Source organism: Trachemys scripta, chromosome 12, assembly GCF_013100865.1.
Source record: "Trachemys scripta elegans isolate TJP31775 chromosome 12, CAS_Tse_1.0, whole genome shotgun sequence".
In the NCBI taxonomy this organism is placed as follows: Eukaryota; Metazoa; Chordata; order Testudines; family Emydidae; genus Trachemys; species Trachemys scripta.
Window position 1 is genome coordinate 23,671,001 of NC_048309.1, and position 22,947 is coordinate 23,693,947.

Consider the following 22,947-nt stretch of genomic DNA (forward strand, 5'->3'; position numbering starts at 1 on the left):
AACCAAGGCTTTTGTATGCCTTGAGGAGGTTTTCCACCAACAACCTGTAATTGTCTGCCTTGTTTTTTCTGAGAAAATTTATTGCCACTAACTGGAAGGCTTTCCATACCATCTTTTCCTTGCCACGCAGTGCATGGTCAAATACATCATCTCGAAGAAGTTCACGAATCTGAGGACCAACAAAGACACCTTCCTTTATCTTAGCTTCACTTAACCTTGGAAATTTTCCACGGAGGTACTTGAAAGCTGCTTGTGTTTTGTCAATGGCCTTAACAAAGTTCTTCATCAGACCCAGTTTGATGTGTAAGGATGGTAACATAATCTTCCTTGATTCAACAAGTGGGGGATGCTGAACACTTTTCCTCCCAGGCTCCAATGACTGTCGGAGTGGCCAATCTTTCTTGATGTAGTGGGAATCTCTTGCATGACTATCCCATTCACAGAGAAAACAGCAGTACTTTGTATATCCAGTCTGCAGACCAAGCAAGAGAGCAACAACCTTCAAATCGCCACAAAGCTGCCACTGATGTTGGTCATAGTTTATGCACCTCAAAAGTTGTTTCATGTTGTCATAGGTTTCCTTCATATGGACTGCATGACCAACTGGAATTGATGGCAAAACATTGCCATTATGCAGTAAAACAGCTTTAAGACTCGTCTTCGATGAATCAATGAACAGTCTCCACTCATCTGGATCGTGACCGATGTTGAGGGCTGCCATCACACCATCGACGTTGTTGCAGGCTACAAGATCACCTTCCATGAAGAAGAATGGGACAAGATCCTTTTGACAGTCACGGAACATGGAAACCCTAACATCACCTGCCAGGAGATTCCACTGCTGTAGTCTGGAGCCCAACAGCTCTGCCTTACTCTTGGGTAGTTCCAAATCCCTGACAAGGTCATTCAGTTCACCTTATGTTATGAGGTGTGGTTCAGAGGAGGAGGATGGGAGAAAATGTGGGTCCTGTGACATTGATGGTTCAGGACCAGAAGTTTCATCCTCTTCCTCTTCCTCATCTGACTCAAGTGAGAATGATTCTGGTGCATCAGGAACCGGCAGTCCTTCTCCGTGGGGTACTGGGCGTATAGCTGATGGAATGTTTGGATAATGCACAGTCCACTTTTTTTTCTTTGACACACCTTTCCCAACTGGAGGCACCATGCAGAAGTAACAATTGCTGGTATGATCTGTTGGCTCTCTCCAAATCATTGGCACTGCAAAAGGCATAGATTTCCTTTTCCTGTTCAACCACTGGCGATTTGTTGCACAAGTGTTGTCGCATATGTGTGGGGTCCACCTCTTGTCCTGATCTCCAATTTTGCAGCCAAAATAAAGGTGATAGGCTTTCTTAACCATAGTGGTTATACTGCGCTTTTGTGATGCAAAAGTCACTTCATCACAAACATAGCAGAAGTTATCTGCACTGTTCACACAAGTACGAGGCATCTCTGCCCACTTTGGCTAAACAGAAATGTGTCCCTCTGCAAAATCAAACACTCACAAATAAGAGAGCACGACACTGTATGATTTCTAGAGCTAATATAGGGCAATTTGTTCAGCGGAGTGATGTAAGTGCCGTTATGATTGCATCATCCATGACTTCTAGGAATAACACGATGCAATTCATATCATGTATGACGCAATACCAGCTTCAGATTGCATCATTCATTGTTTTGCCTAAAAAGCAAGTACTATCCAAACCCAATCATAGATTTATTCATAGATCCAGTCAAAGATGTATTTTAGTCATTTCTGGTTTAAATTGAGATCCCTTCCCTTTATAACTCACTTATCCTCTGCCATTCCCAAGTCAAGGGTTGTATATACTGACCCAATAGCATATCTTGAAAACTAGAGCCAATCAACAATTTTAAGCATCATTTTCATTCTCAGTGACCCAGAATTAGTAAAGTTTGACTACATTTATTTCAGAAGCATTTTGGCTGTAGAGTAGTGTAACAGAGGCAAGGTGTTCTGATACTATGGAGATGAGGACAGTGTAAAAACTTAGATAATATTTTTGAAGAATTTCTCAAAATGGCAGCAATTATGAAGTATCTGTGTTGCCCCAGAAGCCCAATCCAGCAGCCTTAAAATGTTGGATCAGTTGAGATCCAGGAAAATCCTTTGAAAATGCTGCCTGCAAACATCTCAGTGATACAGAAAGTGTCAGGGGTTCCAGGAGATGGTGCTACACAAGAAGTGCCGGGCTCCATGCAAAGCTTCCGCTGGTTGGAATTTTATTGGTGTGATCGGCATTCTATCTGAAAGGCATCAGAGGACAAGCAAGAGACTCCTGGGGAAGGAAATGGGGAACATTAAGACAGCTGAAACCAAAATTAAAAATTCTTCCTAATCTTTAACTCTTGAGTCCTGATGTCACCCCTCTAGGGACTTGACTTAAAAAAAAAAAAATCTTACAGTAATGAGAGGCAAGGAGAAACCCTCTGGGAGTTGCAGCTCAGGGTTGGCAAAGGAACTACTTTTTGTGCTGACGTTTTCCCTAAGTTTAATGTTGAAGAATGAAACTTTGGCCTGAAAAATATTTGAGTTATGACAGAGAGTCCTTCCTGGACTGGGAAACAGGCCAGCAGCCTACACTACCCCTAGGAGTTTCAGGGTCCTTCCACCTCTATACTTATTTGAACCTCTGCTGAGTAAAGCTGAGTCAATAACTCTTACCGAATAATCTAGCTGACATATTTAGACATTCTATTGGTGAATTTTCCAGGAGCAGCCTATGACTATCTTGATTTCATTCTCTCCTTGAAATTATTCCTAGGAACAATTCTACATCTTTGAAATGTCCATAAGAAGTTTCTTAAGAGAGTTGGATGTTTGAAAGTCAAGCGGGGTTGTTAACTTTTGGCTGGAGGCATAGATCGCTTAGTGGTATTTCTCTTCCATGACTGGGGAACTTGAAATCCTCTCTCAGGCCATATTCCTCTCCCCTGGTCCGTGCACCTCTGTCTCTTCTTTGATTCTCGGACCATAACTCTATTACTTTCTCCTTCAAACCATCCTTTTCTCTCCTTTCTCTCAGTCCACTCTCTTCTCTCTGTCTCACAGACTCTTGAGAACAGAGGTCTTCAAGTACCGGTTGGCAAGTGTTGGTGTTACGATCTTGTTCTGGTAGCTGCTCACTTTCTCTGTTTTTGTCACTGGTGTTCTTTTTCATGTACCTGTATTTCTAATGCACCGTATGTATTTCTGTTTTCATGGAACACTGTTTGCAAGCCTGATCAGCATGATTCTGGTGTGAGGGAAGAATGAAATGAATAAAGAAAGAGGTATAAAGCTAAGAGCTTTACTGGGGTTCTCTTTTTTTGTCCCAGTTGGTGGTTTTGGCGCATACATCATGGCAGCTGCACAGTGAACTGTGCTATTCAGTTCATTGCTTTGAGACTTCTTAATGGATTTTTACTGACTACATGTGAGCTTGTCTGTCCTTTATGTTGATAATGAATTCATTAATTTCATGCAAAAGGTTGCAATGTATTGTTTTTAAAGTGACAGAGCCTTTGCAGAGCATAAACACATTACACCTCTTATAAATGCTTGAAAATAAATAAGAGAATCAAAGATAATTGACACAGCAAAAAGGACCTGATGTTTAAATCATGCTCCTAGTAGTCTTGATGACTCAGTTGTGGTATAGCAATAGGCGCATACATGCCTTGTCTTACAGAGTTCTGGTTGGCTTTTTGTAAGCTAGTATTCAAACGCAGAGTGTATGCATCACATGACTTGGTTGACGGGATGGAGGGGAAACAGACTAGATCTATTAGCTTTATATTATCTAATAATAAATAAACATTATCAATTTTGTCTGTATTAATTAACATCTCCCATAATACACCTTAGGGCATGTATTCTGAACTCACCTGAGCTGGGTTTCTCCTGCATGGTGTTCTGCTTAATTTAGGAAAGAGTTTGAGGGTAAACTAACGGGAGGTGTTTTCTGCTAAACACAGGCAAGATTTGTTTGTTTTCTTTTTCTTTAATGTTTTTGTGAATTTGAGTGCTGGTGAAAAGTGTCAGCTGCAGAGACTGATGTCATCTTTGTAACACCAGAAAAGATACAGCACAGGCAGAAGCATTACAAGCTTCCCTGAGCCATCCCATTAATGTGCCTTAACCCTGACGAGTAGAGCTGCAAGCCTTGGTCATAGGCTTCTATCTCTGCCGTTGTCATAATGGGGCTGTTTTTTAAATAATACCAGATGATTTTATCACAAGTAATAAGATATGTAATTATCAGAATAATTAAATACCATGCTTCGGGGCACAAGGGCATCACTATAAGGGTCAGGAAGAACTACTTAATCCTTTGTATATATATATATATAGGCTTGGCAGAACTTGATTTTTATTTTTTATCAGTTTGATGGATAATATTGATGTTTATTTTTAATCATTTGTTTCATTATTTTTCTATTCAATTTTTCACAGTTGTGCAAAATTATAGACTGTAACCATTTTTTCCAATTTTTCTGGAGTCAGATGTTCACAATGGTGGGGAATTATGGAGGACAGACAATAATTTATTTAATGACAATAGACATGATTCAAAAAGTTAAGGATATATAATAATCAAAACACAAATTGTCAACATCCCATATCAAAATATGCAAGGTAAATATCCTTATATCAAACTCTGATAAGTTCACAAGCAGCATTTTTCTTAATTTGCTTATCTGTAAATTGTGTTTGTTATCAATAGAAATATTTCTCATTGGCTTGTGTGAGACCGGTGAAATCGACATTTACCAAATAAATCTAATGCTCCCAAGCCTATACATACAGTATTGCATAATTGAGAAGGTTCATTGTGGGGTTTTTAACTTCCTCGGAAGCATTAGATTTTGGCCACGGAAAGGCTGGATTCTAAACTCTGATCTGGTACAGCAAATCAATTTTTTTTTAGAGGATTTGCATACTCTTCATCTGAGTGCATTGTCTCTTAACAAGTCATATAACTTCCTTAACCTACTTACTAGTCTTCATAAATATAGCTGCTTTGACACTGCATGACCTGCTATACCATACCATCTCTTCCATAGGGAGCTATGAATGTGGTTAGAAAATCAGAGGGGGAAGTTAGGAGTTTTTACACATACAGATATATAGATAGATAGATATTACAATATTTTAACAATTAAATCAGTGGTTCTTAACCAGGGTACATATACCCCTGGGGCTATGCAAAGGTCTTCAAGGAGGTACATCAACTCATCTAGATATTTGCCTAGTTTTACAACAAGCTACATAAAAAAAACAAATGAAATCAGTATAAATTAAAATTTCATACAGACACTGATGTGTTCATACTGTGGTGTATACTATACACTGAAGTGTAAGTACAATATTTATATTCCAAATGATTTATTTTATAATTATATGGCAAAAATGAGAAAGTAAGCAATTTTTCAGTAGTAGTGTGCTGTGACACTTTTGTATTTTGATGTCTGATTTTGTAAGCTAGTAGTTTTTAAGTGAGGTGTAACTTGGGGGTTTGCAAGACAAATCACTTCTGAAGAAGGTACAGTAGTCTGGAAAGGTTGAGAGCCACTGAATTAAATCACACAGAAGTATCTTATATGTCAAAATCTGTTTTATTAACTGCACATTGAAGCTTTGTTAGCATAGTATTTTGTAGTGGTCTTTAAAAAGGCTGAAGAATGATATAAGGTGAGTTTTTGGCATAAATCTTTCATGTTGCCCAGATGAGCTGTCAGGTTAAATTCCAGCAATCAAAAGGTTAATGAAGTCTGAACTTTAAGATGAGAATCACAGATTGGTGGTCATTTTCTCATGTTCAGGTGTCAATTGGTAAAACAAGGAGAGTATAGGGAAAAGAATTACAACTGCCAATTTGAGAGGCGTCTCTTTAAAAACAGTTTCTACAGTTGTTTCATATTTCCTAGCTCAAACAAACTCTTTATTATCCCAAATGGGGCAAATTGTGGGCTGCACAACCTGGGTTAAAATTTCACATTGATGACAAGTGAAATAATTGTGATGCTCTCAAGCCTGGAGGCAAAGCTCATTGCAAACAATGGAAGGATTTCCATCGCCTATTATGGTCCTTTAGCCCTTGGCAGATATTCCCATCTCAGAAATGGTGCATAGGCTTGGTACAACAGGCAGATTCTGCTTTAAATCAAGAGACAGGGCTACAACTAGAGATGGGGTGTGGGCTTTATTCTGAGCTATCTTGAGTTTCTCTGACCCCAGGCAGGTGGGAGTGGACACTGTGATAACAGCAGGTGCCCCCTCGATGTCTGTTAGTAGCACACAAATGCAAATGAAAGGGAAGACGAGTAAGCTCTGCTCTGCTCTGTTGTTGTAGATTTAAAAATGTCAGGACTTAATTATGCCACAGGTCTATAAATTCCGGAAACACGTTAATGCTCCCGTGATTAAAATTATAGAGGACCTAATTGAAAAAGCATAAACACAATTGAAGAATTCCTAATTCTAGTTTGCTTTGAGGTGTTAATTTCCTCCACAATGAATGTGTAATTTTTTGGAACCAATAAAAGGGGGCTGTTCTACCGGTGCCTGGCTGGAGGTGGAATGAGGGGATTATCATAAACACAGTCAGACAATACAAAAGGAAGCCTTGGCAGCCATGACACCATTTCAGATGCCTGTCCTCCCTCTGCAGCACATCTTGAGAGCAAAGGGGAGGGTTGGCGGAGAGATGACGAATGAGAAAGGGCTGATTTAATTAAAAGGAGATATGGTACCAGTGAGAAAGGAAGAAGGGGAGAAAATAGGGCAATGTGCAGAAGGTGCAAGCACAAAAGGCAATATCATGAGTGCTGAAGAAAGAGAACAAAAGGCAATGGATGGGTGGGGAGGACCGCTGGATCAGCCAGGAATGAAGCTGGGTGTGACTTCCCGCAGTGCCAGCCAGCACACATTCCTGAGCAGCCGGAGAAGTTGATATTGGTGCAAGATGCTGTTTCCCTCAAAAGGGTGAATATTATGTCCTGAGTCCTCCCTTGTGCCAAAATATGCTGGACATGGAGGGGCCACGATCAAGCACTGGGAGCCAAGTACAGCTTCCTGATTTTGAAGTTGTCCTAGCTTTGGTGCATGTTAGACCAGACCGTGAATGCCTATATGCCAGTTAAGAATTGGCAGAGTGCAGGCATGGACTGTCCTGCCCCCAGCGCTCCTTCTTTGACCCCTGACACACCCACTCCTGCCGGAGTGGGGGATAGTTGTATAGGCGCCAGCTACGCCAGCTGAGAGCTTCCCTAGTGCAGGGGAATTCATACCTGGCCAGCTGGAGCGAGACGGCAGGGTAATTTTGCACTGTCTGGACAGTGCAAAGTGGTTCGAACAGGGTAGGTAATCTAGCTTGATGTTCTCAGCACTCCTAGCCCCCGCACATCCTGGGAAAAAGTGACTGGGATCAGTAAGCCTACAGGATATTTTACCATGGCCTGCCAAGGGATTATGCAATTGAAGGGCTTTGACATCATCTGCCTTCTCCTGGTCCAGTTACCAAATGGTGAGAGTCCATATCTCCTTTATATCTTTGCCCCTTTCAGTAACGTGGCTTATGCTGAGTGGTGTTGATAGAGGGGCATAGGATTCAGTGGGCTGTGGAGATGGAACTCCTCCTTCCCTCCCCCAGGTGGTCCCAGCCACTCAGTTTTGAAGCATGTCGATGAGAAAATTGTGGGCAGTAGCTTACAATATATCGGGCCATGATGTACCTGTTCTGTGGGTAGAAACCTTCATTGTATTATGTTATCGATCTCATGCTCTTTTGCAGCTCCAACTCTGTACAGTGGAGAGGGGAAGGAGGAGTGGGAGTTCTCAAATACAGACCAGATTCTCTGCTGCTATAAACCTGCATTGCTTAACTGAACCAATGGAGCTACTCCAGTTTACGCTGGCTGACGATACGGCTCTATGTATCCATACCCTTGCCTATCCCACTGCTTTTATGAAGAAGATTGAAGAGCTTAGGAGCAGCAGCCCCAGAATGGTGCCCCCTCTCTCAGAATACAACCAGAGCCCCTTCTTGTGCTGTGCCTTGCCTAAAGAACAACATGGCTCCTGTTGTCCTTGAAACTTACTTCTTGTCTTGAAAGAAACCACTGAGCATGGCAACAAGACCCCAGTCAGTGACACCTGCCTAATGCTAAGTGACATTAACAGTTTTCCTTTGCTTTTGTTTTTTATTTGTTTTTGCAGATTAAACAGATGGCAGGTGGTTCAGGAGGGAAAACACACCTCTGAAGCCACTAACATTAGCTCCTGTCACAGTGAAAGCCATATCTGTCTGTAGTCGTTATCTTTAATCTGCCAGCATGGAACAACATTGAACTGGAGAAATAGGGGCCAAGCTTTCCACTGGGGAATATCAGCTATTATATCTAATTTGTGTTGCAAGCCAGGTCAGGCTTATGGATATGGCTAAGACAAGGGAGTGTACAGTTTTGAAATGCCCTCTGTTGGTTTTCTTTCCAGGCAGATTAGATACAGACGAGTAAGCAATTTAAATCACGATGCATATGTAATCCAAGTAACATAAATACGTCCATAGCTTCCCGCTCAGTCTCCCAACCAGGTTCCTTTCTGGAACCAGCTCAGGTTTTCTGGATTTAGATTTCTCTTTGCAGTCCACAGACATTATCCTAGTTACAAGGTCTTCCAAACACTATTTGGAAATGTTGCGGTTGTAAAGTTCTGGCTATAACTATCCACCCTGGTGAGAGCTCAATCACCAGCTATTGTAAAAATTAGTGATGAGTAAAACACAAGAGATTTGGAGGATTGGTTTAAGAACCCAAATACATGAATGTTTGTTCAGAGTCTGCCAAACGACACTGGGAATGCCATGAAGAGGGGGATGCTTTCCTTGTGAGGTTTCCCATGCTTCTTGCTTCCATTTGGGATGGGGATGAAGCCTTTCCCATGGTGGGTCACTAGTTCCACTGCCTGTCCTCACTGGAACCAGAGGGTGCCAGTTTGTTGTAACTCTCACAAGAGAGAGAAAAAAAGGGAGCATCTGAACTTCCGTAAATCACAAAAAATGTTCAGGGTTTGGGTTTTAGCTTTAGCTGCGTGCCTTTTTTTTTTTTTTAATCCAAACCCATCTCTGAAACAGTGGAACAATAAAATATCCCATAAAAGCAACAGACCATGTCAAGAAGTGCAGCTCGATCAAATGCGCACACTTCATGGGACAATTTTGAAGGTCATTGACCCTGCTGCTCATGATGCACACAAGACATCTATCTGCTACATTTATGTATGATTACTCACATAATGCAGTTAATGGTGTTTGGAGGAAAATACCAGTCGGCTGTTACTTGTATAGAGAGACAATTTAAAAAAGAGACCCAGCCCTGGCATGTTCTAACTGTGATATTGGGCAAGTTCTCCCATAAGTAGCTACTGCTGGTTATTTTGCCAGGGTTCTAAGGAGAGTTGCCTTCATAGTGGTGTGGTGGATGAGCAACACATAGCCAGACTGTTCCAGGTGGATTTTGTGAAAGTCAGCGTTGTGCTCTGGAATGTCTCCAGAATGTTGTCTCTCCCTGCCTGTGAAAGACCATGCAGTCATTATTTGCCCTCCCTTCATCGCCCTGTGGAATATATCCTTGGATAATGTCCAGAGGAAGTTGCACAATCCCACTATACCCCAGCATTTACCTACTGGTTTTATTGTTAGTGAGTATTGCTCGGTGTACTCAGTCTAGAAGACTCCCAGCTTCATTAGAGAGGCAGTATTCTCTGGTAGTTGGGGCTGGGATATAGGGGCCGAAAATACTGGGTTCCTTTTCAAGTTCCATCAGTGATATTCTGTGTGATCTTAGGTAATTCACTCACTGTAACTTCCCTGTGCCTGACTTTACCCATCCATAAAATGGGGATAATACCTACTGTGCCTGGCAGAGGTGCGAGGATTAATTAATGTGTGTTCTTTTCTATTCAGGTTCTCGTACTGTGCTTGTGACCCTGGTATGCGATTGAGATCATTGATGAATGACCTTGAGATCATTGATGAAGGGCAAATTATCACTTTTATTGTAAACAAAAAGCAGCTAGTTTTTGACAGATTTCTGCATTTTAGAGAGACAAGGTGGGTGAAGTAATATGTTTTATTGGAGCAACTTGTGTTGGTGAAGGAGACCAGGTTTCAAGCTTACACAGAGCTCTTCTTCAGGTCTGGGAAAGGTACTCTGAGTGTCACTGCTAAATACAAGGGTTGAATAGATAATGAGTTAATACAATGATACTCAGACCTCCCGTGGCTCAGGAGCCAAATTAGTGATCAACTTTGCCCAAAAGAGCAACAGTCATGTGAATTCATCGTTTCATTTACTCTATTTAATCTAATCTAAATTATTCTTACAGCAGAATGACTGACCAAATATTCTACAATTGGTTAATAACATACTAAAAGCATCCTGATTGGTTAATAACTTAGATTGCTTAATAATTAAATCACACAGTGTTTTAATATAAAGAGCTGCAAGAGACACAATGAAGAGCTACTTGGAGCCTCGCTCTGAGTATCACTGAGTTTACATGTTGCAAGAGACCATTCAAGGTGAAGTGGACAGTTAACACCTCGTTGTCGGACAAAGGAGGGTCAGTGGTTTACAAATTGTAGTAATGAGCCATAAATCCAGTCTCTTTATTAAGTCTCAGAGTAGCAGCCGTGTTAGTCTGTATCCGCAAAAAGAACAGGAGTACTTGTTGCACCTTAGAGACTAACAAATTTATTAGAGCATAAGCTTTTGAAGTGGGCAGTAGCCCACGAAAACTTATGCTCTAATAAATTTGTTAGTCTCTAAGGTGCCACAAGTACTCCTGTTTTTATTAAGTCTGTGATTTTTAATGTTTAGCAAAGGTATGAATTGAAGTTCCCAAGCTCATCTTTTTAACGTGTTGTGGAGGTTCCCACTGAGGATGTGGACTGAAAGGTTAGATAACTAAGTCTTCTGCTTGGGCAAAATGTTTCCTTTTACATCCCCTGGCCCTGTACCACCCCCCGTAATGACCTGCTGCCACAGTATGTATTTTATATCAGAGGGGTAGCCGTATTAGTCTGGACCTGTAAAAAGCGACAGAGTCCTATGGCACCTTATAGACTAACAGAAGTATTGGAGCATAAGCTTTCGTGCCACAGGACTCTTTGTCGCTTTTTACAGTATGTATTTTGGTGCCAAAAGTAGATTAATGCTGTTGTATTTTTTACATGGAAATGTTTTCTGAAGGTAAACTTCACTCAAACACAATATATAGCCTATGGCTTGATCCAAAGCCCATTGTGTAATCTATAGGCGTCTTTCCATTGATTTTAATGGGCTGAAAATCAGGCCCTAAATCACCAAAGGTATCATCAGGGCAGGATGCTAGAGACCAGCATCCACCTCCCAGGTTTTAATTTAATTTATTATTTTAATTTATTAATTTATTTTACTAATATAATTTATTAATATAAATTTTAATTTATTAATATATGTATATCTATCTGAGATCCTTGCATTAAAGGTACTCTAGAAGGGCAGCATATTATGAGTCAAATTTTAAAATATATGAAACTACTACCCCTTAGAGGCATAAATTACACCTGCACAATGTGAAGGCGTACTTTGTATCCACAAACAGACTGCAAGTGGAAATCTGAATGCCTGAGCCTCTAGCTATCTAATTATAGGTAAAGCTAGAGAAGCAAGTACTTGGGTTTTGCACCCACAGTTTGGTTGTAGGTTACATTTTGCAGATGCAATTTATGCTCAGAAAAGTAAGTTCTTGCTTCCGGCTTTTTGGCTCTCATGCTTGTAGGTTTTTAACGGAAAAAATGCTAACCTTTCTATAGGTTTATTAACCATCCTATAGAATGTATCGGAGCACCCTTCTGTGAAGTTGCATGGGATGGTTAAAAAGCACACCGTAGGACAGATATAATTTGTTGTTGAAATCTGTAGGATTTTAGAGTACGTTCTGCAAAACCCTGCCACATTCTTACACAGTCCAGTTGGTTTCATCCCGTTACATTCCATCAGACTTTCCACAAGGGGAAAATGTACACCTATGTATTAAATTGTTAATGGCTATGCAATCAAATTTCCATTGCCTGGATCCCATTGCATGTCCCTAACCTTCGTTTTAGTACAAGGCTGCCAGAAGGTTTGCTTTTTGCGGACTCAGTTATTTGTTTCCCCCCTCCCTTGTGCCAGAACCCAGGATTTTATATGTGCTTTAGAAAACCAAAATAAAGATACAGGGCAGAATTTTCAAATGCTGGGGCCTTAATCTCCTGTCCAAATCAATACTTAATCATAAAATAAGCATGTATATGTTCAAGTGCCAGTCTGAGTATTTGTATGCGAGTTTGGACATCACATAAAAGCCCCCCTATTTTGAAAGTTGGGCCACAGTATCAGAGTAAAAAAGGCTCCAATGTAATGTCAGGAGTTAAATGGAAAACAAAGCATCAGTGATAAGATTTGTGCAAACTAATACACAAATAGCTGCTGCCTAGACACCTTGATTTCTCTGTCAGATTGCAACAGGGTCTTTTTTTTATTTTTTGGCTACTATAACTACTGCAGAATTTGGAATCTGAGCTGACGTATTTAAGCAGTAGCAGGGCAAAATGATTTGAAGATACAATTATCTGATGATCTATGTTCCATGTCTGTCTACAGCCACTTTAGCTACACTTTACCATGTGAAATCAACAGTAGATGTTGAGTCACTTCATGCTGCTTCCTGAAGACAGCTATGAGCAAATGTTCTAAGCATGCCACAAACCAAAATGCCTTTTCAGTTCCCTTAACCTTAAGGGAACCTTAAGAGGAAGGTTCACAAAAAGTTTGTATATTTCAAACGAAAGGACAGAGTTTAGTTCCTGGCCCTTTGTGTGCAATCTCATGAATATTTGATGCCTTCCCCACAAAAGCGGCTCTTCTGTGAGCGCTACTACTGCTTCAATGCTACCAGCTGGATGAGTCTTTCATTTCTGATAGCATTCCCAGGAGTACCGTAATTCTGATGTCCACAGAATGGAGACAGCAAGGATGAAGGCAATGCTTCCTGCATGGGCATTTCAGCTGGCCCTAATGATGCCACTGTCCATTAGTGCCTGGTGAAATTTGGGGATGGGGAGAGGGAGTGTAGTGATGTGGGGATCTGTCCCCTGTGAGATGACTGACACCATCATCCTCTTTCTCATAGCCCTCTAAACAGCTGTTTGGATGGTAATGACTTCTACATACTGGTAATTTGGACCACAGTTAGGGGTGAAAGTTTCCAGATTCTCTTGCCAATCCTGGGTTCATTCTATCCGTCCCAGAATAAAAAAAAAAAATCCCTACTGAAGTCAGGACTGCAGAATCGGCTATGTCTCCTGCCACCTTTCTTGTCTTGTCCCCTATGGGGAATAACGTTGTTGGAGATAATAAACACGTTTATATTATTTAAGGAAAAGTAGATACTAAAATGTTGCTTGTTGTAAACATTAGTAAGGGCATCAGTGTAGGGTCAGGAAGGAATAACTCTCTGTGATGGGTATATAAACCCCATGCTGGAGAGCAAGGTATTAAGGAGCAGCCCTGGGCCCAGGTGGCCTCAACCTGCTCCATCTTCAAGGCCTGGAGATGGAGTTTAAAAAGAGAAGCAGACATGCTCAGAGGAGGCAAGCCATGGAAGGGAGCAACCTCTGCTGTGAGCTCTGGGGAAGTGCTGCCTAGGAGCTCTTGCTGCCTGAGACCTGGCAGCACAAACCTGATGAAGCCTGCAAAGGAGAGACTGGTGACTGACTGTGAAGGTCAGAAACTTTATTTGTGATTCTTTAATTTATGCCCTGGGGGAAAAGGCGATGTAGGTAAGAAGTGATCCAGGGAAGCAGCTGCTTAGCGCCCTAAGGTGCAGAATTTAGCTGCCCAGCATCGGGCCCTGGATAGGAGCCTGCTGGAGAGGATGGCCAGGGCTCCCCTATCAGCTCCAAAAGATGTGACAGCAATATGCGGCTTTAGCTCGGTGGAGAGTCCAGCTGGGGAAGACCCTGATTGTTAAAGGGCCCATACCTGAAACTTGCTGCCCATTGGCGTTGGCCACTAGATGGTTACCAGGTGCATTCTGGGGATTTTTACCTTTCAGGGAAGCAGTAAGAGTTGGGACACCGGAGTGGATGGACAAATGGTCTGATGCAGTTTGGCAGGTGTTCTGTGACAGCTATTTCCCTTCACCCGATGCCATCCCAAATCTATCAAAGCCAGACTCAAGCCCATGCGAATGGCTATCTTTCTGGACAACTGCTTCCCCAGCTTGTCTCCCCAGTTGTTCTGCATGCAGTGTGAAAGGAAAGCTAGAGCAGGGAAAGAAGCTTGCCAGAGTGACAGAGTCCAGAGATCTCACAGTAGTGGGGAAACAAGGCTGTGATTTGGAATGATGATCATCCATTCTCATGCTTGCACATCGACTGGAGAACACATTGTTTAAAAGATTATCTTGTAGCTGTTGATAAGAGCACATTTTCTCCCTCTGCACACAGTGTTTATACTGTGGCGACCATAATGGCTGGTGCTTTTATCAGTGATTTAGAACAGAGCTGTCAAAAACTTTAAATCGCTTCTATTAAAGTAAAGTAATGTGGTTTTATCTGTATAAAACCTGTAAAATTTATCAAGGAATCCAATTCCCCCCCCCCCCGTCCTTTTTTTTTTGTTTGTTTTTAATGAAAGACCTTGCAGTTACACAGCAGGGCAGTTTCTCCTCCAAAAAAGTCAGAGGCTTAACTAATGTGCCATATCTGACAAGTCTCAGAGAGCTCTTTTTGGAGAGCAGAGCTTTTTCGGTATTTGGAAGATCATGTTTTCCCATTGCTTGTTGGGTTTATGAAGATGTCTGGTGGGTGAGAATTGGTTGGATTGGTTGCTATATGAACAGTGTTGGTTGATACTGACTGAGAGCAATAACTATGGTTATGTTACTGTCCACCTGGTAACCTGACTAAGAATCAATAAATTCCCTGGGAGAGATTTCCTTATGGACTCCTCACCTTCCTTCCCTGTAGTCCTCTTTCTAAGAGAAACACACCTTCCTTCCTTATCCTGTATTCTTTATACAGTCTATGAACTTGTGAGATCTGACAAGCTGCAAACGATTGGCCCTGCTCAGGCCTAGGACAGGGGGAATCTCCAAGGAATAATCTGGTGCTGCAATATTTTTGGTGAGTCAGCAGGTGCAGCTCTTTCCATGAGTCAGCACTGCAATAGTGGCATTACTTAGTTCTCGTACAACACGTTCTATCAGTAGACCTCCCAGCACTGCACAAAGCAGGTCAGGTTTATCACATGCATTTTACAGATGGGTAAACTGAGGCACGGAAAGGTGATGTTACTTTTCCAAGGTCACCCAGGAGGCCAGTGGCAGAGCCAGGAATAGAATCCAAGAAATGGGTCTCCTGAGTGTCAGTCCTTTGTTTTCTCCGCGGGGCCACACTACTTGCTGTGGACCAGTGCCTCGCCACAGAGCTGGCAGGATAATGTGCAGCTTGGAGGTGTCATCTACTACATCTCCTGAGTGAAGCAAAGTGACATAACTGTGTGTTTGATTTGTGGTATAAACCCAGATGTGCTGGCCAGATTCCAGTGTGGGCGGTTACATAGTCAACCTAAAATTCTCACAGCAGTTTCATTTGGATACAGGATAGCTATTTACGTCCTCTCATTCTGTGCCAGCAGTGATTGCATTTGAGTGGTAGTTGAAGTGATTTGCAAAGTGCCTTTGACTCATTGGAGATTAAAGGTGCTGCGGTGAACGTACTGGCTCATTACCTTCCACTCACCCCAAAAGATAGGGAACGGACCAAGATAGTAGAGGACATTGTTACCCAGCGCAACATCTTGCAGCAGAAGGCCCCATAAGGTGGAGAGAACAAGGAAAGGAAGTAACATTTAGAGTACGTCTACACAGCCGGTGGCAGCGAGTCTCCCAGCTCAGGTCGATAGAGCTAGCTAGTGCTCTAAAAACAGCTGTGTAGACAGCTCTTTGAAGTGGCAGCTCAGGCCCTGAAGTCCAGGAAGGGGGTTTGGCTTCAGTACCTGAGCCGCAACTTCAAAGCACTGTCTACACAACTATTTTTAAAGCAGAATGCAAGCCCTGCTGGCCTCAAGATAGGCTGGGAGACTTGCTGCCGTGGGCTGTGTAGATGCATTCTCAGAGGCTAGAGGGGGTCAAGTTCTATGGAGAGCCAGAGGCTATGTCTGAGTAGGAGCAGCAGGCTAGGAGCTGGCTGTGGAAGGAAGACCAGGCAACACGCAGTCTAATAGCAGGCAAGGAAGGAACCTGTTTCTGAGAGGGGATCAGCAGGCATGAGGCACAGGACAATGGCACGTGGCATAAGGACAATGCAGAGGAGCCCCACCACAGTCTTGGATAACATCAATAAGCTGTGGCACAGAAGGGACAGAAGTTTGGTCTGCAGGCTGGCACGTGCTTTGCCTCCAGGACGGGGTGGACTGAAGGGAGTTTCAGACACTAACCCATGGAGCACCGTAGCACACAGTTACCTTTATATCCCACTACTGGACTCTGCCACCATGGTCTGGTTAGGAACTATTGAGTCGATCTCTTATTGTAACTGTTCAAGCTATTGTGCACCCTTTATGTGTCACCCTTCGTTTTGCTCTTTGTAGGGGAATAATCCTGTGTTGCTCATTCAGAATGGGAGTGTGTTGATGGGGCGCATGAAGGCTCTTGGAGTATGCATGGCATGTGCCTCTGAGCAGAGATGACAGTACCTGCCAATACTGGGGGAGGGAGGCAGAGTGAGGGCAGCGGCTTCAGCAGATGTTACTGAATATGCTCAATTGTTTGAACATGTTCAGTACAAGCCAAGCAGCAAATCTGGGGAGGCACATGACCCTTTGTGCTTCTCTCCCCCCACACACACACGTTGCCTCTGCCTCTGAGTTGTTTTGCACCTGGAGTGCTACCGAACACTGGGTTGGTGTACCACAGCATTCACGCTGATAACTGTAGTGCTATATACATGTGTCATTCATATTCTCTGTGATCATCTCCTACCAAGTCCATCATTAGGAGCTTTTTCCATAGCATTTGTCTGATGGCTTTCTTTCCAATGGGAGTGTGCTAGGTATCCCCAGAAATTAGTTGGTGATTAATCTAAATGTGCAGGTTAGCTGTTTGATCTCTCTGGCCCGCTTCAGTGGTCCTGCCCGTGTTTCCTGTGGAAGTGCTGATGCATGTTGGTGTGTTAAAAGTTTTTCAGACCAATCTTTCTGCAACAATAACCCTCTGAATGCCACTGGAACGATGCACTGCTGGCTGTTTCCAATCTTTGCATCGATCTCTCCTGTCTAACTAGACAAAGAACTAGCCTCATACAGACAGGTGAGGGCAGCGTATGTGAATACCCTGACAAAAAGTGAAATGACTGCAGTGGTATCTCTTTCTTTGTCAAATGGGTGAGTAGTATTAAGCAGTCAGTATGCCTGTCACAGTTGTAGCAGTGCTGAACTTAAGGCTTTGTTAACTGTTTGTGACAGAAAACAAAGCCAAGTGTACCTGGATGCTGTGCAGCTCTACTTGGGTCTGCAAAATTGTGCTAGAAGCATCAAGAATTGCTACAAGGTATCACTGAGATCAAGAGCTTAATGGGATACAAATTGGGATTAGACTTTTATATAGATAGAATATCCAGAATTGCTTTAATATTCAAACAAAGTGTTGCAAGGGCTAGAAACCCACGTCATTGGAGTCATCGTGGATAGTTCTCTGACGTCCACGCAGTGTGCAGCGGCAGTCAAAAAAAGCAAATAGGATGTTAGGAATCATTAAAAAGGGGATAGAGAATAAGATGGAGAATATCTTATTGCCCTTATATAAATCCATGGTACATCTTGAATACTGTGTACAGATGTGGTCTCCTCATCTCAAAAAATACTGGCATTAGAAAAGGTTCAGAGAAGGGCAACTAAAATTATTAGGGATTTGGAACGGGTCCTATATGAGGAGAGATTAAAGAGGCTAGGACTTTTCAGCTTGGAAAAGAGGAGACTAAGGGGGGATATGATAGAGGTATATAAAATCATGAGTGATGTGGAGAAAGTGAATAAGGAAAAGTTATTTACTTGTTCCCATAATATAAGAACTAGGGGCCACCAAATGAAATTAATGGGCAGCAGGTTTAAAATAAATAAAAGGAAGTTCTTCACACCGCGCACAGTCAACTTGTGGAACTCCTTGCCTGAGGAGGTTGTGAAGGCTAGGACTAAACAGCGTTTAAAAGAGAACTGGATAAATTCATGGAGGTTAAGTCCATTAATGGCTATTAGCCAGGATGGGTAAGGAATGGTGTCCCTAGCCTCTGTTTGTCAGAGGGTGGTGATGGATGGCAGGAGAGAGATCACTTGATCATTACCTGTTAGGTTCACTCCCTCTGGGGCACCTGGCACTAGCCACTGTCGGTAGACAGGATACTGGGCTGGATGGACCTTTGGTCTGACCCAGTACGGCCATTCTTATGTTCTTTTGTGCTTCAATGCGAATGCCAAATTTGGGAAGGGGGGGGGGGGGGGAGGAGGAGACTCTTCATGGAGGAATTAATGTGAGAGTCTTTCTCCTATTGTTTCAGAAGTTCTGCTCCAGGAGAGAACCCAAAAGAACAGAGGTAGCAGCAAATATATAATATGCACAAGTACATATTATGCCAAATTATGAATCTGTTATTTTATTCAAACTAGTTCATACATCCTTAGCATAAATCGTTTAAAAAACCATTCATCATCACCACTTTCAACCACCACCATCTCATTTGGTACATGGTGGGATGAAAGTCATGGGTACCTCCTACCATACAATTCTATCTTGTGAATTCCCCTAATGCATCTCTCTACCTTTGTTACTGGAGCCTGTTTCTGCAATTACTGCAATTCATTGTTCATATTAATTTCGTCATCTACATGTAACATTTTGTAAGATAATGTTACACATTCATGCACCTTTTGTCCTAAAAGAATTCCAGAGTGCTTTATAAACAGCATACATAAGACTGAAATCTGTTCTCATTTTCACCAGGGCATATCGGGAGTAAATCCACTGAATTCAGTGGAATTACTGCAGACTAAATGATCAGAATCTGGTCGACAGAGCACCAGTGGAATGCAGCCATTAGTGGGGAGAAAGGCCTATATACTGCATAACTGTGAAGGGGGTCCCAGTGAACGGCATTTTTTTCAGTGCTACATTTTCCTGTTGCAGTATTACTTTAGCTTTGCCTTTTTTCTTTCCTTGTTGGTGAGCTTCTTGGTATTCTAACCTTGTCTTCATCTCTCTCTTTCTCCCTCCCCCCCTTCCTCTCCCTCCTAGTGTCTATCAGCTTGTTGTCAAGGAAGAGAGGCTGCAGAAAGCACGGAGGGCTGCAGACATCATTGAGTGCTTCTCTGTTCCAGTGAGCTACAAGAATGCTTCCAGCCTTGACTCACCCCATTACTTTGCGGCCGAGCTGAAGCCCATCAATCTGCCCGTCACGCAGCCCTTTACAGTGGGCGACAACAAGACCTACAATGGCTATTGGAATGCTCCACTCTCACCACTGAAAAGCTACAGCATCTACTTCCAGGCTCTCAGCAAAGCAAACGGAGTAAGTGCAGTAAGAACTGAGACTGGATTTGTGCACATATGGCCACCTCCATCCCCCCACCTCCTAAAAATGCACATTTTTTTTTCCTTAGAAAGCCTGAGGAAAATTAAACATTTCACTACTAGTCCTCTGTACTAGTACTTGGCCTCTGGTGCATTGTTCCATTGAAAACTGCAAGAGAACATTGAGTTGTACATGGTGCATCTGGTGTTACTGGAGACGTGTTTTACTGAAATACCTTGAACAAAGGGGGCTGGTTATTTTTTACTGCAATATGCTCCTTTCCGGGGGCATTCTTTTCCTTTTAGTTGCACTAACTCCAGGGAAGGGGCTTATAGGACAGACCTACTACTTCCAGATAATCTTCACTTCCAAATTTGTCATTACTGGGGAAGAAATTATGAAACAAGAGAAATGCAAAAGGCAATGAAGGAGGATTAGCCTCTAGTCTTGAATCTGGCTATATCCTAGTTCAGCTGTTACAGCTGGGATTTTCAGATGAAGCGAAATTTAAGAGGTGCCTCAGTCTTTCAATGGGAAATGAGCATCTTACTTCCCTGCGGCCTTTTGAAAAGCCCAACCTACATGGCTAGAAATATTTATCCTGTGTTGGGGAAAGAGGTTGAGAATGGAGAAAACACAGGTACAAAATATTCCTTACTATTCCCAGCTCCTGAGTACTACCCTTACCATGCTGAAATATTATTCGTATCATAGGAACAAGAGATGGAAAAGGCCATCTAGTTTATCTTCCAGCTTATTAGCATTTTTTACTGCATTCTGCCATTGTCCAATGTATTCTTAGTACTTTTACCAGTGCTCTGTTCAGTCCTCTTTTCCATTAATAAAGTCATGCAAGTTTTTCCTCCGAAAGAGCAAGACAATACTGTATCCCAAACCGTATTGCAAAGGTAAACTACCTACTTAGTTTAGTTTAGTTTACTTTAGACGCCAATTTAAGTATCCCTACAGTGTCTTCCACATTACACTGAAAACACACCCACAGTCACACAAAGTGTTGGGCTTGATTTAATAGACTAGCAAGGCTAATGAGCATTTATAATGTTCCAGTTTTACTGCCAGCATTTATCACCTTGCAACAGGAATGGTATCTGCAGCATAACTTATGAGCAGCAAAACTCTTTAATGTTGTGATGTTTCCTTGCCTTGGCTTTCTCACCAGCTGATATCTTCTCCTTCCAGCATTATTCATGTAATTCAGTATTAGATTTGCCTTTATAAAGAAAAGAGTGAAATATATGTACATGTTTGTCTGTGTCTAGTTAGTTACCCCTTGCATGATAGTTGATTGCTTGTGAATGGGTCCCCAGGGAAGGAAAAGCTTTATTTGCTGAAGTACAAAATAATATGCCATAAATAGATAATATGAATGGAAATGTAGGCCTCACCTGGCATGCTGGATTAATGCAGCAATGTGTGGCTTGTGTTTTTTTCCTGAAACCCTGCAGCTGGAAGGCTTCATATGCTCTGTGTACTCTGAGTTTACAAGCCAGTGCAGGGACATGAGGGGTCTGACTTGACTGTACAGTATTAATGCATGTCACTGTCACCAGGATTATTCTGCACCTTTTAGGTAGAGGCAGAAATATATGGGCTGCAAGTGGCACTTACTCACTTAATGAATCTGGATTTTTAGGTCCAAATTTTCAAAAGGTCTATCTTCAAATACATGTAGGATCATTCTGCATGTGTAAAATACCTTTGCATGTACAGCAAGTAATTTTGATGCAAATTCCCCTTGGAGCTTGCAGTCAGTTGCCTCTTGCATGCATACATTTTATTGGCACAGCAGATGAATGGGTGTTTTCAGGGTGCAACTTAAGGGCTGAGCATAGAAAAAAGTGTCCAATAAGTATAAAGTGTCATAGACTGCCCTCTGCTGTGCGCAGCTCCAAAAGAAGAATTTGGATCTTCAGGTGAATATCCACATTCTTCCTCATTTCAGGACAAAGTACTTCGGGCCAGATTTTCAAACACTGGCCTGTGTTTTGCAGACACCATTTTTCAAACCCCAGTAAATACAGGTTCACCATTGTTCCAAGAATTGTTTGCAGGCGTGATTTGTTATTTACAGTTTTAAGTACCCAAATGCATCCACAAATCAAGCAGATCATTGACTATGATGTTAACAGAGCCTGCAAATAATTGTGGGTGAAAAATTACACCCTCAGTTATTTATGCCTGCAAAATTTCAGATGCAATAATAAAAATGTCCCATTTAAGGTGGGGCAAAAATTTGGCCATATGTCACACCTGGATGTGTAAACCTCCCAGTGGGATATTTGCCACTCATGTTAAACCAAGGTGTTCTATAACCCCATTAATCACTCACAATTTTGAAATGACAAAACATCTTTCCGCACCTGGAACCTTGAATGAGAAATCACCTTTGCCCACTGAACCATACCATCTCCCTCTGGAAACTCAGGCACTCTAGTAGGAGTTTAATTTGAAGAAACTTTCTGAATAGAGTCAAAAAGCAGCTTTAGCAGAAGGGGTGGCAATAGAATGGCATTGTTTCAGCATCACACTCCATGGCGAGCTGTGCTCAGTCGATGTTCTTGTCTGCTCTGTTACCATTAGCCATGATTGTTGTGTTGAAAAGAACATAATTAACAGCTGGATACAAAACAAGTGTGGCAAATTGCGGCAAAATCAGATCATGAGCTTTCCTGCCTTCTGTTGTGTAATGCTGTATTTGTTTTTGTGGAGTTTGAATAAGATCGCCGTTGTTCATTGAATTCCTTTTTCTGGGCTGTCACAGGAGATTTGGTCTATGTGTTGCTGCTGCCAGACAAGGGTGTCAATAGAACACGTGGGAAACAGAATAGACTTTGGCTTTATTGTAAAAAAACACCTGCTTCCAAACTCTGTGAATTTCCCTCCAAGTGATTGTCAAAAGCCAGATGCTGAACTGAAATGTGTCAAAGAGTTTTAAGTTAAAAAAACAAAAACAAAACCAAGCTAGGCTTTTGTGTTCATGGGAGTGTGAGAAGTACAATTAACCACTGTTTGTTTCATGGAAATGGTTTGCATACATGATATGACACAAGGAGCTGTGGGCAATTAAAGGGAAACTCACGTGGTTGGATCTAGCAGAGCGGCTTCTTTAACACATCGTGTAGAGCCTTCATCTGAAGATCAGAGTTTTACTTTAACCTCTGGCTTCAAGGTGTCATTCAGGTAGTTAATTGTTATGTGCTGCGTGACATTGTGCCATTGGCTTCGAAGCATGTTCCTTTCTCTCTATGAAGCATGAGGGAATTTGCCA

The 22,947-nt window shown here is 42.1% G+C and overlaps 1 protein-coding gene across 5 annotated transcripts in view; it reads left to right on the forward strand.

Annotated features, from left to right (window-relative positions):
• The window catches only part of PTPRT (protein tyrosine phosphatase receptor type T), a 707,111-nt gene that overhangs the window by 542,186 nt on the left and 141,978 nt on the right, over positions 1 to 22,947 (forward strand). For all 5 annotated transcript variants that reach the window (XM_034787359.1, XM_034787363.1, XM_034787360.1 and 2 more), the window contains exon 12: positions 19,382 to 19,655. In XM_034787359.1, the coding sequence (XP_034643250.1) occupies positions 19,382 to 19,655 (274 nt within the window). The remainder of the gene's footprint in view (positions 1 to 19,381; positions 19,656 to 22,947) is intronic.